Here is a 16,400-nt window from a genome sequence, read left to right as displayed (position 1 = left end):
TCTGGATTTCTTTGCCTTGAGTCTCCCGGGGCTGTGAGGAGCCAGGCGCATCTCAGACCGAGCTGGCAGCTCCAGGCTCCAGAGCCATGCCCTGCACGGACCCTCATCCTTACCAAGCTCCCGAGGAATGAAAGGAAACCAGGGACCCTCAGAAGGCGGCAGTGATGTGGACCAACCCCCTGGAGCCTGCACCCTTCCGAGGGCCATAGGCGACCCAGGGAACTGGAGAGAGCTCCAGACAGGAAAATCCAGCTTTCCCAAAGTCCCTGTGGATGCCGACAAAAGGAGACCTGAATTTTTGGAAGAGCCTGTCCTAGGTTACCCAGCTTCAGAGTGATTTTTCCCCTCTGGCATTGAATCTCCCTCTCCAACCCCCAGCCGTCCAGAGTACCATGAAGAATTATGAGGATGTGTGACAGAGGAGTCCAGATGTTGATCACTACTGTGGGAGCCTTCGCAGCTTTTAGTTTAATGACCATTGCAGTGGGTACGGACTACTGGTTATATTCCAGAGGTGTGTGCAGGACTAAATCTACAAGTGATAATGAAACCAGCAGGAAGAATGAAGAAGTAATGACCCATTCCGGGCTGTGGAGGACCTGCTGCCTAGAAGGTATTTACTAATTCCTCTCAATGGCCCCAAACAATCCAGTTTCTGATTTTTTGCTATTCCAGTGTGTGGTTGGGGAGACAGAGGCAGTGATGGGGAAAGAAGATAGTTCGAATTATTGCCGAGAATTTGCAGATGTCCAGACTGTTCCAAGCAAGACTAATGCAGTGTGGGATGAAAGGGTTGGGTCTTGTTGGTTGTTTTTGGTATGAGCTTCATGAGATGAGATTTTGTGGCTCTCTGGGCAGCTTCTGCAGTTGAGAAAAGTCTTCAAATCTAAGATCCCCAGGCATATTGTGAACTACTTTGCTTTGATCTCTGGCTTGAGATGGGGTCTCTGGCTCTGCTTAAATTGCATTTTGGTGGGGAAGAGGTGACAGGAGAGGAAGGGAAGGAAGGGAAAGCGGCAGGGGGAGAGAGAGAGATTGGTTGTGACCTAGCCTGGCATACTCTGAGCTATTTCCTGATTTCGAAACATAGTCTTATCAGTTTCTTCTGAGTTTGGTCTAACTAGATATTTTCATGAACTTCCATTGCCAATCAGTTCCAGACTAACCTATATGAAACTCTACACACACACACACACACATTTTATTAAAACATTAACACATACTTCTCCATTTGGGATCAAAACAAAACTGAAGTCTTGGTATTTAGTGTCCACCTGTCTTCTTTCCTAAAGCATTTGCAAAGCCAACATATATTTCTATGACATTTGCATAAGACTGATTCTCAAGAATCACAGCATAAAATTTTTTTTTCATTCAAAAAATTGAAGATTCATTCTAAATTACAATGAAGAGGACAAACCAATTTTAGAATGTCAAGCCTGTCTCGCTATAAACTTGCCTTCAGAACACCAGAAGTCACTCTCAGCATCATTGGGCAATGCCTGGATGTCAGTAGGAGTAAATCGAAAAATAGAGAAGGAAATCAAAGCTCTTTAGAGACTGTGTGCCTGAGGGAAGGAAGTGGATTAGAGGGGCAGAAGGGAGTTTTTTCAGGCTTCTGAGGAATCTGTGAAGCTTGTCATAGTGGTGAGCAAGGAAGTCTCTGTTCCCTGTGTGCTTTCCTCCCCTGCCTGCCATTGGCTCTCCATGCCTGCATTCCCACTGGCTGGCATTTGTCAGGGCTTCTTGAGAAGTTGCATTTACGTAAATTGCTTAGGAAATCGTCTGTGACATCACTTGCTAGTGTAATATTGCATCATCCCCTGGCCTTCCTCCCATGATCTGACACTCTGAACAACTGCTCTCCTGACTGTAGCACGGCTAGAGTTGATTCTGTTTCCACTGCAAATTTGCAACTGGTGGGAAGCCCAGGTAGGAAAGGATGACTTTAAATGCAACAGGATTACTGCACTTGCTGTCTGAAGGCCTTGGTAATGCTGCAAACTATCTATGTGACCTTGGCTAAGACATTGACCTATCCAATCCTGAGCATATTAATCTGGTAGATGATTAATTTAGGATAGGTGTTCATGAATTAGCACTATCCAAGGGTCTTATTATATCCAATGTACTGACAGAAATTCTCTCCTAAACATTGACAAAAATCTGATATCTGTGATTATTTGTGGTCAGATATGGTGAAGTAATTTACCTTAGGGAAATGCCATAATTCTCTTTCTTATGTTAACAGTAAGGAATTGAGTCATCTTTATAAAGCTGCAATTTGGTGGATGTTTTGGTGCCTATGTGATTCTAAGGGCGACATAAAAAAATCTGAGGTGGCTTCCAAGCCAAAAATGTCATCTAGGTAGACCATGTTTCATTTATTTCCAAATTTTCTGCCTCTTCAATGTAAATCTGGGAATACACAATTAAATGCCAATTTTGGCCTCCCTCATTAGGTCCTAAAATTCCTGAATCCTTGCTCAGAATTTCTCAACTGATGGTTTCTCTTTTCTCCAACATCATGTCCTACACCCACAGTTTGTACAAGGAATTGGAACCCCACCCAGGCATTCTGTGGGCTTAGTGGGAGAAGTGAGGATTTGAATCAAGAAGAAATTGGATTTTTCTAAGATATGTTCTTGGTCAGGTGAATTCTTCTAAGAAAATTTTCTTGCCATCTCCTTGCTATGTGACCCAGGTATTTTATTTTTTACATTTTTGAAGTACTAATAGAGTGAGCTGCACAAACTTTAATGAATCTCAATGAAATTTTAGCTATGTGTTCACCCATATAATCAACACCAAAATAGGCCTGGCTGAAACCTGAAGCTAAGATTTTCCTTCATGCATTGAACATATCAAGTGTTCAAGGAATTTGCAGGAGCATCTGCTTTCTGTATGGGAAGACACATGCAGTAGGCAGCATCCATCTTCTGCTGGAATGAAGGTACACAGCCATCTCCTGCTCCATATCTCCTGTCTTCCAAAGCCTCAGCATCTTCATTTTTCTGGCCCTTTAAGTGTCAAAGGATAACTGGGTGGGAGAGGGCACCCATAACTTTTTTAAGAATCATGAGAGAATGTGGCTATTTCATACAAGAAGGAGAGAATGCTCCAGAGGGACATGACAGCTGTCTGCAAATATCTGAAGGGCTGTCATATGGAAAAGAGACTCAAAATGTTCTATGTGGCCTCAAGAGGAAAGAATTAGGAGCTAGAGGAAAACAGGTTTTACCTCAGTATAAGTAAATTTCCAATATGGCATAAGAAGCTTTCAGAGGTTATGAGTTGTCTATTACCAAAAATATTCAAGTATAAGAAAACTACATTAATTGTTTCCAGATTTAACTAGTCATCAGAATCACATAGGGAGCTTTAAAAAGTAGATAATTAGGCCCCCACAACTAGGTTCTTGGCCTCCATGGGTCTGCAGTAGGTCACTTGGAATCTTAATTTTCTGAAAATCTTCCAAGCAATATATGATATTAATGCCAAACCACATTGAGTATTTACAATGGGTCTGGGAATAACCAAGTGTGTTAGGATGGATCACATCTCTCAAGTGAGAGAAGAGATGTTTCCAGTTTTCTCTTCTGTAACTCAGCAGAACATCATATATATTTAGCACTTATAATGTGCTAGGATTGTGCTAAGAACTTTGAAAAATTAACTCTTTCATCTTCAAAGGCTGTCAGTGTTGTGGGTATAAGTATTAGCCCCATTTTATAGATGAGAAAACTAAGGCCAGGAGAAATTATAGAACTTGCCCATGGTCTCATACCTAAACTCAGCAGCCACTACTTCACCTAAGCCATGTTGCTCCACCTAACACTTGCTGCTGCTGCTGCTGCTGCTAAGTCACTTCAGTCGTGTCCGACTCTGTGTGACCCCATAGACGGCAGCCCACCAGGCCCCCCCATCCCTGCTAGAGAACATTCATTCATGCTCCAGAGGATAGGTTGCTACTGGTACAAATGTCAGCCTGTGAGAGAGCCCAAACACATGGGTTTTTCCATTCAGAAGCCCCAGATCCCACCATGCCTGTGCAGCGTCTGCAGGGGTGTAGGAGCCACCAGACAGGCAAAAACTCAGAGGCAGTAAAGGACACTGTTTGAATGAAAAACCAATCTACCTATGGAGAGACACCCACACTGAGAAGGCAGAACAAATGCCTGACTCATTAGCTGGAAAGCACGCTAGGCATTCAGAAGGCAGTGCCCCGACCTGCTGTGTGCTTTCAATGGCGGCATGTGAATTTGAATGAGAACATGTTCAATATGTGATTCTCTCATTAAGAAACCTCTTGAAGTTGTAGATATAATCAAAGGGATGTGTTTAGATAACAGAAAGACCACTGGCCTAGTAGGGAGGATGCTACTGGGTGCTAATCACATTCTTATCTCTAGCAGTTGTGTATGTTAGGACACACAGCAGTTGTATATGTGAATTGTGTATGTTATTTCCTCCTTTGGACCTTAGTTCACCGAGTTCTAAAGAGAGAGCTTCAGGTAAGATTAGGAAGAAACAAATCCAAACATCCCTGTGGACTAGGCAAGTAATGTAAAGTGTGAAGCAAGTATTTCACAGTCCTCTTAGCTCGGTTATATTGTTGTAAGAAGAGGAGTAACAGTGCATATGAGATGTCCATGGAATCCTCCAGGCAAGAATACTGGAGTGGGTTGCCATTTCCTTCTCCAGGGGATCTTCCCGACCCAGGGATCAAACCCAGGTCTCTTATGTCTCCTGCATTGGGAGTCGGGTTCTTTACCACTAGCGCCACCTGGGAAGCCCTTGAGAAGATATACAGTAGCTGAAACTTGGTTTCAGTGTGGTGGCAACAGAGATTGGTGGGGACTGTGGCAAACTGGAGACAATTGCTATGTGGCTTGAGTTGATTTTTATTCTGGGAAAATGGGTACCACACTTGGCCCAATACTCCAAATTTTGAAAAGCCAGATGTTGAATCTTCTGACTTTTAAAATGTGGGCAAGTGGCTTAACTTTTTAAACACACAGTGCCAGCCAAACCAAACTCACTTTTTGGCTGAACTTGACCTATGGGCTGCCTTCTGAGCCCTGAAAATGATCTAAAAGGCCCTTTAGATCCTAATTTCTGATATTTTCCTTAATGAAGTTGTCCTTCATTAAGTGAATTATCACTTTTTCAACTCATTAAAAAGTTGCTGCTAAGGAAAAAAATCCACTTAGGATTTTAGGATAGGGAACTTAAAATTATGAAAAAGAGGTTCAAGAAACTGATGTTTCTGCTACAGATGGGCCTGGATGATATCAAACATCTGGCTGAAAAACTGGAAAAAAATTAGCCAGTCATTAGAAGTTCCCCCATATTTCCAAATCTCCAGATGGTTGACTTTTTCAGCCAGATGGGGTTCCAGCTTTATTTGTGTGTTCAGAAGCCTTCGGGGAAGCTTCAAAGATGTGGTTGAGGACAGGGATGGGAGAAGGACATGAGTATTTCCTATGTACCAAGCCCATTCTAGGTGCTTTAACCTATATTAACTTACAATTTTCACATCTCCTATCTGCCCCCCAGTAGAGTAAAACCTCCATAAGGATGGAGATTCTTGCCTGCTGGGGGCACCACTATATCCCTAGAGCTTAGAAACAGTACCAAGTAGTCACTTCTGCTCCTCTGGTCCTAGATTAATGCTGTACCTTCCCTTAAATGTGGGTGCAGAATGCATCAGAACTCTTTCCTGCTCCTGACCTTCCTTGTTCCTTTGTCTCCACTTTTCTTCCTTGATCTTAAAATCCAAGAGGCAGATAAAAGAGAGAAATGGGATGGAGTCTCAAGGAAGGATGGGAGAGACTGACCATGACTGCGTTTGTGGGCAGGTTAGGATTTGGGGAAGTGGCAGAGGCTGATGTGTGAGCACGACTAACATTCAGCCAGAAGATGTTTATATAGCCGTACTAGATGTCAAAACGTGGAAATACGTCCTTATCTGTTGATAAATAGTATCTGTTGGTTCCCCTTACTGATGAATTCAATAAAATTTGACATGAGCTCACTGTGTATTTTAAGAGAATTATGTGTTTGACAATTTGAACATTATACTCCAACATGTGAAAGTATCCCCAGTAAAACCAGTCCTCACCAAAGCCCCACCACTAGCCCTTCCTCGAACCTCTCAAACATCCTTTAGATCCACCAAGTAAAAAGTAAAAACCTGGCCCAGCAGGGCCATCATGATCGTGTTCCAGCCCTGTGGAAGCATCAGTTCTAATTGGCTCATCTTATGTCTTGCTGCTGCTGCTAAGTCACTTCAGTCGTGGCCGACTCTGTGTGACCCCATAGACAGCAGCCCACCAGGCTCCCCCATCCCTGGGATTCTCCAGGCAAGAACACTGGAGTGGGTTGCCATTTCCTTCTCCAATGCATGAAAGTGAAAAGTGAAAGTGAAGTCGCTCAGTCATGTCCGACCCTCAGAGACCCCATGGACTACAGCCTTCCAGGCTCCTCCGTCCGTGGGATTTTCTAGGCAAGAGTACTGGAGTGGGGTGCCATTGCCTTCTCCTCTTATGTCCTGCTGGTGGTTAAATATTTTTGGATCTTACTCTTAGCTATGCCATTCTTGATGGAAATAATTGCTCTTTTTTCTACCTCAAATCCAGACTTCTACCTTCTGACTCTGGCATTCTACCCATCTGAGAAAGTAGATAGCCCAGATATACTTTTTGCTTCATCATTCAAGATGTTATCTCTGGATTGGAATAAAGGCAAATGACCTGCAATCCAAGGTTGGATGATCAATGTGGTCTAGTAGCATGGATGATTAGTGTGAGTTACCAGCACAAATGGAGGAAAAAAAAACAAAAAACAAAAAATCAGGCAAAAAGGTATGCCCTTTTAATGTTTAGTGTCGTAGAGTAGTGTCTGGCAAGCTTATTTAAGTGGTCATCTAATTCTCTGGAAATGTACCTTTGTTTGACCTGGCTTTTATTATAGATTCAGGTCTAACTGTATAGTTAGATGTTTACTTGTAGAAAACTTGGGAAAATGAACATTTATCTTTTCATTCAGTGGAGGTGCAAATAGTTTCTGTTCATTAGAGGAGAAAACTCCAAATGTTGTGGACAATTTGCCCATTCCCTAGGACATTGATCAGTTTTATATATAACTTTACAATATTATTTCAATATTTTTCATCTAAAAAAAAACATAACATCTTCCTTTGAGCCAACTTTGTCATTCTGCTGGTTCCCTTAACTGATGAATTAAATAAAATCTGACAGAAGCTCACTGTGTATTTTAGGAGAATTATGTTTTTAACAATTGAACATTCTACCCCAACATGTGAAAGTATTCCCAATAAAACCAATGTTTCTGAGATTAAAAAGAAGCCTACAAAACTCCAAGATTGTTTTTTCCCCTCATTTGATGACCCTGCCGACAGCCCGTTTTTCAATATAGAAGCAAATGGGCCTTTAATAATTTATGGAAGATCCCAAGAATATTGGATAATAGCAGGGGCTTTGGGGTCAGGTAGATCTGGTTTCTTGCCTGAATCCTGCCATTTTCTGGCTGTAAGACTTCAGAGATTGCTAAACCCCTGAGCATGAGTTTCTTTACCTGTCCAACAAGGAAGCAAAAGTAGCAAGCACTTTCACCTGTTTCCTTTCTTAGTTCTTAATTTATGTCTTGTGGCTCCTTCATACCTGTAAATAATATGTTGATTATTAGTCCTTGATTCATGTGTTTTAGACAAGATACATTTTCTAAGACAAATGATTTTGCTTTCTTATACCACTACCCTTCCTTCAATACTTTTAGTTCCCCAATGAGTTACCTGTGGCTCCCAAGAAGAATCATTCATAAAGACTGAGGGCAGCTGGCATCTCATTCCTGGATTGCATACTAGCTGAGGCAGCACAACTGCTCATCTGTTCATGTGCATATTTTAGCAAAGAAGTCAGAAGACAAGAGCAGGGCTGAGAGAATGGCAGTGGGGTGGCCTGTTCAGAAAGGAGAGGTCTTATGAGTTGAGTGGATCTATGGTGGATACCTGAGAGCTTATGCCATTCTGTCCGTATCCCACCCAAGAGAATAGCCAGTTAGTCAAGTAGACCCTAGACAGGGCTACATGATATTCAGGAAGATTGCCCTGCATTCTTTTGCCCTGCACAGGGCTGCCTGGCCAAGGGGTCAAGCAGGGGTTAAGAGTCAGTCCATGCACCACTCCCCAAACCTTGCCTTTTGATCCAGAACTGAGTCTATCCAAAGGGTAGACCTTTAAAAGCATAAGGGTTCTGTGTGGGGCAACTGCAGGTCCAGCAGCATGGGGCTATGAGTTGCCAGTGAAGGGAGCCAAGGTGGGATGGCAAAGACTGACCAGTCTCGGGCATCTCGCATCAGGGAAGGAAACTGCAGTGGAAGGTCCACAGGACCTCCAGTAACCAATGCACGTGCTTCTAATGGGAAGTCAACGTGCTGACTCCTGCGTGCGGAGAACCTGACCGTCAGTGTCAGCTGGAGGAACAGCAGCAATGAACAGTAGTGCTTTGCAAATCCACCTGCTAAATAAAGTGGCATTTTGGCCTTTTCTCCTTCCTGTTCTTGACATGCTGAATTTACTCCCAAATGAAAGAGGGAAGAGTAGGGAAATAGCTTGCAACCAGGTATGCAGGTGCAAGTTTTAACAACCAACAGTGGCTGGAAACTTATGAAATCTGCCCAAAATATCACTAAGAAAATGAGGGATGGGACATAACACAGTTGAAAGCCAAAATAAAACAGTTGCCTCATTATATGCCACTTAGTTGAGACTTATCAATAAATAGGAAATATGTCATCACTCTTTGTCTCTAAAATTCTAAAAGTTGAAAACTCGATGTATGTACTATGATACATAATTATATTTCAGGAGTTGGCAAACTCCTGGCAAACAGCCAATGGGTCAGATTTGGCCCATGGTTTATTTTTGTGCAATCCAAAAGCCAAGACTATTTTGTACATTTTCAAATGGCAGAAAAAATTAAACAATATCCCCAAATATTTCACAACACATAAAAATGATAAGAAATTCAAATTTCAGCATGTATATAACTCTTAGTGTTGTATATTTTAAAATTATGGAAATTTGTTTCTCTACTGTTATGTTAATACCTATAGAGTATCCTCAATTTTGCTGCTTGGCCTGCAGAGCCTAAAATATTTATTGTCTGGCCCCTTAAGAAAAAGTAGTTTGCCAATCCCTGCTACACCTCACTGCAGAGATATATAGGAATCTACAATAACATTTTATTTCGAGAATTATCCTTTGTATTCCCAAGAGTGTCGAATTTCTTTCTTTTTTTCTGGTCCTGTGTTGCCTTTATTATGATAAGGGTTCATCTGATCAGGTATTCAGGTATTCTGTCCTCTCTTCGTTCCTGAAGAACTCTCATTTAGTTCTTTGCCCAGGCAGTCCTGTCCTCTTTCTGAGCCATGAAAAGTTTGAAAGAAAGTCAATGAGATCTTCCCCTCTCTGATGGTATCTATGGTAGACAGCCCCTACCAAGGTATGTAGGGGAAAATATCTGTTGGCGCCAGCAAGAGAAGAAAACTTTGGTCACCTGTGTTCTAGTGGCTATGGAAAAAACAAAAAAAGAGATCCTAGAGGCAGACTGAAGTAGACTCAATCAGACATGGTTACTGGGTGAGTGAGGGTGAAAAAATTAGGTCCGCAAGAGGCAGGTGGCATTGAAAATCTAGACAGAGCTACTCATCCATAGAGTTCCAAGAATAAGGTTCATATGATTATGAAACGCCATGAAAAATATTATATGAATGGGCACTTTTTTAGAAGTAGTTTCATTCTCCCGAAGTGTCAAGAATCACTAATATAGAGTTTAGGGCAGAGAAGAAACCTGGGTTGGTACTTAGGATCATCCAGGCATAGATGGTGACTGAAGACACAAGAGTACACAAGGGACGGCAGAGAAACCCCAGTTGGCTACGAAGAGGGAAACTGACAGAACCCCTCTAAGTAACATTAATACTATGGGGCAAGGATCTGAAAAAAAAAGTGAAAGTGTTAGTTGCTCAGTCATCTGACTCTTTCTGATCCCATGAACTATAGCCCATCGGGCTCCTCTGTCAACGGGATTCTCCAGGCAAGAATGGAGTAGCCATTCCATTCTCTAGGGGGTCTTCCCTATCCAGGGATCGAATCCGGGTCTCCTGCATAGCAGGCAGATTATTTACTATCTGAGCCATCAGGGAAGCCCCATAGATCAGAGGAACCTGTGAAAATTTAAAAACAACAACAACCAGAAAAAACAGAATTGAAGAAGAGAAATAATTCAGGATTTAAATACCATTTTGAAGTCTACTTTGGCATCACCGTCTCTGTGGACATGAGTTTGAGTGAACTCCGGGAGTAGGTGATGGACAGGGAGGCCTGGCGTGCTGTGATTCATGGGGTCGCGGAGAGTCAGACACAACTGAGCAACTGAACTGAACTGAACTGAACTGAAGGCTTGCTCCAAAACAATGCAAATGAACAGAAATGTCTGGTACTTGGAGCTTAGATAGCTCCTAGCAAGGCAGAGAGTCAACATCAGTGGGCTACTTCCTGGGTTTGTGGGTCCCACAAAAGGGCCTGCTTCCAGGGTAGGTCTGCCCTTCCTTCTGGGATTGGTAAGCAGGTGAGATGTCAATGTGGACCCTGGAGGATGCTTCTAAGGAAGTTGCTGAAGGAGAGAATGGGTCATGAGAACCCCAGGAAGAAGTGCCAAGGAAATAGTAAAATAATAATTAGCTAACACTTAATGAACACCTTCTGTGCATGAAGCTACGATTACTGGAGCAGACTGAGCATTCATTTAGGGGCTAACTCCTGCCTTTATTTATTTATTTAACAGACACATGCTTTATGCCAAGCACTGTTGTAAGTGAGCACTTGACAAACATTATTTAATCCTTATGCCTTCTTCAGAAGGTAGCCATTACTATTCTCCCCATTTTACAAATGAAGGCATGCAGACCCAGAAGGGACATGGTTCAGTTCAGTTCAGTCGCTCAGTCATGTCCAACTCTTTGCGACCCCAAGAATCACAGCACGCCAGGCCTCCCTGTCCATCACCAACTCCCGGAGTCCACCCAAACTCATGTGCATCGAGTCAGTGATGCCATCCAGCCATCTCATCCTCTGTTGTCCCCTTCTCCTCCTTCCCCAATCCCTCCCAGCATCAGGGTCTTTTCCAGTGAGTCAACTCTTCACATGAGGTGGTCAAAGCATTGGAGTTTCAGCCTCAGCATCAGACTTCCAATGAATACACAGGACTGGTCTCCTTTAGGATGGACTGGTTGGATCTCCTTGCAGTCCAAGGGACTCGCAAGAATCTTCTCCAACACCACAGTTCAAATAGTGCTCAGCTCTCTTCACAGTCCAACTCTCACATCCATACATGACCACTACATAGGGCAGACACAAGGAGGGACATGGTTAATAAGAGGCAGAACTGGGATTCCAATCCCACGCTGTGTTGCCTTTCATTACTGTACTCTACCTGCTTGGCCAGCTTGACAGAGGATGAGATGGTGGGATGGCATCATTGACTCAATGGACATGAGTTTGAGTAAGCTCTGGGAGTTGGTGATGGACAGGGAAGGCTGGCATGCTGCAGTCCATGGGGTGTCAAAGAGTTGGACACGACTGAGCAACTGAACTGATCTGCTTGGCTGAGCACTTAGTATAAACAGAAGGAACTGATTCTCATAATAACCCTGTGGCCAGCTAGCAGGCCTCTCCCACCAATAACGACACTGAGGCTTGGAGAATTGAAGATCACCAGCTAGGTGGTGGCAGGGCTGGGACTTGAACCAGAAAATTCACCTTAATCTCCACACTGCACTGTCTTAATATAAGATTCCAGGCCTGGTGGGCTGGGCTTCTCTAACCTTCCCACTCCTGTATCGGCTCTGACCCATTCAACAAATGGAAATGTGGTGAAAAATAATTAACCCAGCCTTTGCCAATTTTTATTACAAAACCAGAAGCAAAGTCAATGGAAAGATACGGTAGAGTTACTGAGACTGAGAAATTGTAGCAGTAGGTTCTGAAGAAACGCCACCTCTGAATCAAAGGTAAATTGAAAAAAAAATAAATAAAAAGGCAACACCAAGCATTTGGAATAAGAGCAGTGTTTCTTTTCCAGAGTTTGACTAGAGGCAGGTGAGAAAACTATTGGAGATTCTTGAATCCTCTATGTTGAATTTGTAGTGTTTGCAAACTTAAGAGTGCCATTAGATTCATGGGTGTCCCACTTCCTGAGGACTAGACTTTGGCACATCATTTATTTGACTTCTTTGAGCTTTACATTCTGTGTCAGGCAGGAGGAGTCAAGGCATCTGACTTGGGTAACTCAGGTACTGAGGGTCTGCAGCCTGATTCTCACGCAGCACCCAAGGCCAAAAACATCTTTGGAGAGCACCTGAGTCACACCAGACATGCCAAAGACTATTGTAGCGGCAGCTCTAGTTCTTAGAGACCTTGGCTGTGAGTAGGCTCACAATGGGCTGCTGAGGTGAGCTTGGGGCAGCAAGACTTAACACCATCGATCCATCTTTTAATTTTCATGTTGTAAGAAATACTATCACATATGTTATGCTCTTTGGAGCATAAGTAACATACAGCACATATGTAACATATAACATATGGAGCATATGTAACATATGGAGCAAATGTAACATACAGAGCATATGTAATATATAACATATGTTTCCTCCTTTTAAAATATTTGCTGATTTATCTTTGGCTTCATCAAGTCTTAGAAGCAGCATGCAAGATCTGTGTTGTAGGACGTAGGCTTCTCTAGTTGTGGCACACAGGCTCAGCAGTTAGGATGCGTGCGTTTAGTTGCCCCGTGGCATATGGGTTTTCAGTTTTCCAACCAGGGATCGAACCTGCATACTCTGCATTGCAAGGCAGATTCTTAACCACTGGACCACTAGGGAAGCCTCCTGGATACTTTATCCACTACATTTCCCTGAACCACGGCCTAGAACAAGAGTCTGGCATGCAGTTGATGCTTAATAAATATACATTGAATTTATTGCTTGTGAATAAGTAACTTCATTACCTTGAGTTTCTCTGAGTGAATCCATGCTAATCCCTGACAATCGTTGTTCTGCCATTAAGTGCTTACAAACTACTTTTAAAATAATATATCCTATAATCCCTGCCACAATGAATGGTAATTCAACCGTCTGTATTTTGAGCAAGTCTGACTTGAAGATCTCAATATTGTTTGTCCATGCTCATTTTCCATTTTTTTCTCTCAAAGATGATCCAGAATATTTTAACCGTCTCATTTAAAATTTCCCTCCATATCCTGGGTGCAAACTTGGGGAAGGAAAAAAGAAAATACATGTTGTGTGAGACATATTGTGTACAGATCCGGCAGGCACTGTTTCTATTCCTTGTGCTTCAGATTCTGTATATATTTGGTTACCTGCATATTTAGGAAATGGAATTTCCACCACTCTATATTCTGCAGCATATGCTATTCAGCATCATGCATAGCTGCCTTGGAATACAATAATACCTACCTGTTAAATTAAAGTGACTCAGAACCTCACAGGTAACAGCTGAGGTGTCTTCCATCACCTCATCTATTACAAAATTCTGCTGTCACCTGTGGAAATTGATTTTGGCATTGAGCCATTAATACAGATGCATATTTACAACAAATCATTCTGACCCTTTGCAAATCACAGGACGGCAGAACCAATTAGCTGTTTATCAGCTTAAAATGTCTTAAAATATGTACTACCAAGTAAGTCCCGGTTTTTCAAAATATTGCTTTTCACCAAAGATGAATCTGGCTTGCAATCAAAATGCCTTAAGTGTTTAGAGAAAAAGAAAAAGATCAAATCAACAGGCAATGATGTTAATCTGAGTCAAAGCCCTGCTGCACAGCATCATAATTGCTCTTTTCTGCTTTTTCACTCTGCGGTGAGTGATGGCTTAGCTCTGAGCAGTGGGGAAATGGCAGGGGTTGGGTTCTAAGAGATAATAAGGTCTGAACCAAGGAAAATTCATTCTGGGCCACCCCCAAAGATGATTTTCCAGTTGGAGTCCCTGGGGCTGAGCATAGAAATGGAGAGTCTTAGCCCAAGACCGTGGACTTTCTCCAAACTCTCTTAAAGCAGGCAGAAGAATGGGGTGGGGGAGGAGGGTGAAATTGTAAATAGTATGGTCAAGGTTGGCTTCTCTGAGAAGGTGACATTTAGCCCCAAATTTGAAAGAGGTAAGGAACCAAGTCAGGTGGGAAGAATGTTCCTGCCAGGCAGAAGGAACAGCAGGTGCAAAGGCCCTGAGGGGGGATGTGCCTTGGGTGTTTAAGGAGCAAGGAAGTCAGTGTGACTGAACAGGACGAGTGAGCAGGAAGAGAGAACAGGTGAGGGAGTTGGAGGTCGGAAGGAAGTTGGAAGAGCTTGGACTTTGAGTGAACTGGAAGCCTTTGGAAGAGTTTTTAATTAATTTACTTCTTTGGCTGTGTTGGGTTGCACACAGGATCTTCCGTTATAGCACACGGATTCTCTGGCTGTGGTGCTTGGGCTTAGTAGTTACAGTGGGCAGGCTTAGTTGCTTCGAGGCATGTGAAATCTTAGTTCCCTGACCAGGGATCGAACCCACATCCCCTGCATTACAAAGCAGATTCTTAACCACTGGACTACCAGGGAAGTCCCTGAAAGAGCTGAATCCCAGGAATGACATATTCTTGGATTTGCCATGTCTGAGTCTTCTCCTCACCTGCATTATTTGCTGCTTGACAGAAGGAGAACTTTGAACTGTGACCTTCCTTGTTTCCACCAGGCAAGAACTTCAGCTCTAACCTTTAAGACTTCCGCCTCACCTGGCCCTCATGCTTCTCTAAGACTGGGCACAGTGGAATAGCATCTCTTCAGCCTCTTCTTCCTTCTCCTGTAAACAAGCCATGGTCCCTCACTATTTTCAGCATCGTATTTCTCACTGTGAGGAAATGGGGTTTAAAAGAAATGACAATGATGCAGAAGTTTCTAATGCTTTCTGGATCTTACAAAGCTCTTGGAGTCATCATTCCTGTTGGGTAACCCCTTCCTGACTCACAGATTATCCCCGTCAGGCTGGCATCTTCTCCTGTGCTCTGGTCCTTCTTCTCAGCCTGGAGAGACAATAAGACACTTGGAAGTAAGTGGTTTGCATTTGAGGGAACCTCCAGTCTGCCTCTGGCTCTATGAGGGCTTATTTAACACCTACTATGTGCCAGACAATGGCACCCCACTCCATTACTCTTGCCTGGGAAATTCCATGGACAGAGGAGCCTGGTGGGCTGCAATCCATGGGGTCGCTAAGAGTCGGACACGACTGAGTAACTTCACTTTCACTTTTCATGTTCATGCATTGGAGAAGGAAATGGCAACCCACTCCAGTGTTCTTGCCTGGAGAATCCCAGGGACAGGGAAGCCTGGTGGGCTTCCATCTGTGGGGTTGCACAGACTCGGACACGACTGAAGTGACTTAGCAGCATGTGCCAGACATTCTTCTGGGTGCCCAGGATTCAGCAGAAAATAGCCAAGTTCCCATTTTCAGTAAGTTCATAATTGTGTAGGAAAGATGCTGAGTGCACCTAGATGAACAGTTCAGGATGCTCCCAGAACACAGACCAGGGGATCCTGGATTAGGCAGGGGGACTAATCACTGTCACAGCAATGTTCTCTTAGGGCTTGTGTGTCCCCAAGGTGCCTGACCTATAATATGTGTTCAAAACACATTTGTCAAATGCACAAAAAAACTTGTGGAGAGCACACAGAGGAGAACTGACCTCTGCCAGGTGCTGAGTGCTGGAGTAGAAATGAATTTAGAGCCCGTGATTTTTTATCCTTCAGCAGAGGGGAAGGAGAACAGAAAAACAGTCTACCTAAAGGTCATGGAGACTAATTGATGACACATCTGTCTCTTTTTCTAAATTTTTTGAACTTTTTTAAAAACAAATAATCTTGGATATTTGATTTTTGTCACGTTCTTCTGAGTGTCATATTTTTCCTATTGTATTTTCCTAATTAAAACACCTTGAATATAAAAGTAATAGAAAAACATATCCTCAATATCAACTTTTAAAATAAAATAGACAAGGCAAGGTTTCCCCTGGGCTCTTACAGCAATCTCATCCCCTTACCCCCAAACTGTTGCTACTTCAGTTTGATGAATTGCAAATATTATTTCCCTTTTTTTCTGGTCTACCATGTCAAGGAGATTAGAAAGCATATATTTTTCTCTTCCAGTTCAAATTATTCATAATTTACTCAAAAGCTTTAAAATAGTATCATAATTTATTAAGATATTTAATCATGCACACTATTTTTAAAAATCAAATCATACAGAAGGGCTTTTAATGACAAGCATG

The 16,400-nt window shown here is 42.8% G+C and overlaps 1 protein-coding gene across 1 annotated transcript in view; it reads left to right on the top strand.

Annotated features, from left to right (window-relative positions):
• The first annotated feature begins 402 nt into the window (after positions 1–402).
• The window catches only part of CACNG3 (calcium voltage-gated channel auxiliary subunit gamma 3), a 105,406-nt gene continuing 89,408 nt past the window's right edge, over positions 403–16,400 (top strand). The window contains exon 1 of the mRNA XM_055408907.2: positions 403–613. Within this exon, the coding sequence (XP_055264882.1) occupies positions 403–613 (211 nt within the window). The remainder of the gene's footprint in view (positions 614–16,400) is intronic.

This window comes from Moschus berezovskii, chromosome 27, assembly GCF_049115385.1.
Source record: "Moschus berezovskii isolate FMDL1 chromosome 27, NW_MosBer_1.0, whole genome shotgun sequence".
Taxonomy (NCBI): domain Eukaryota; kingdom Metazoa; phylum Chordata; class Mammalia; order Artiodactyla; family Moschidae; genus Moschus; species Moschus berezovskii.
This window is presented reverse-complemented; position numbering and strand designations above follow the sequence as displayed.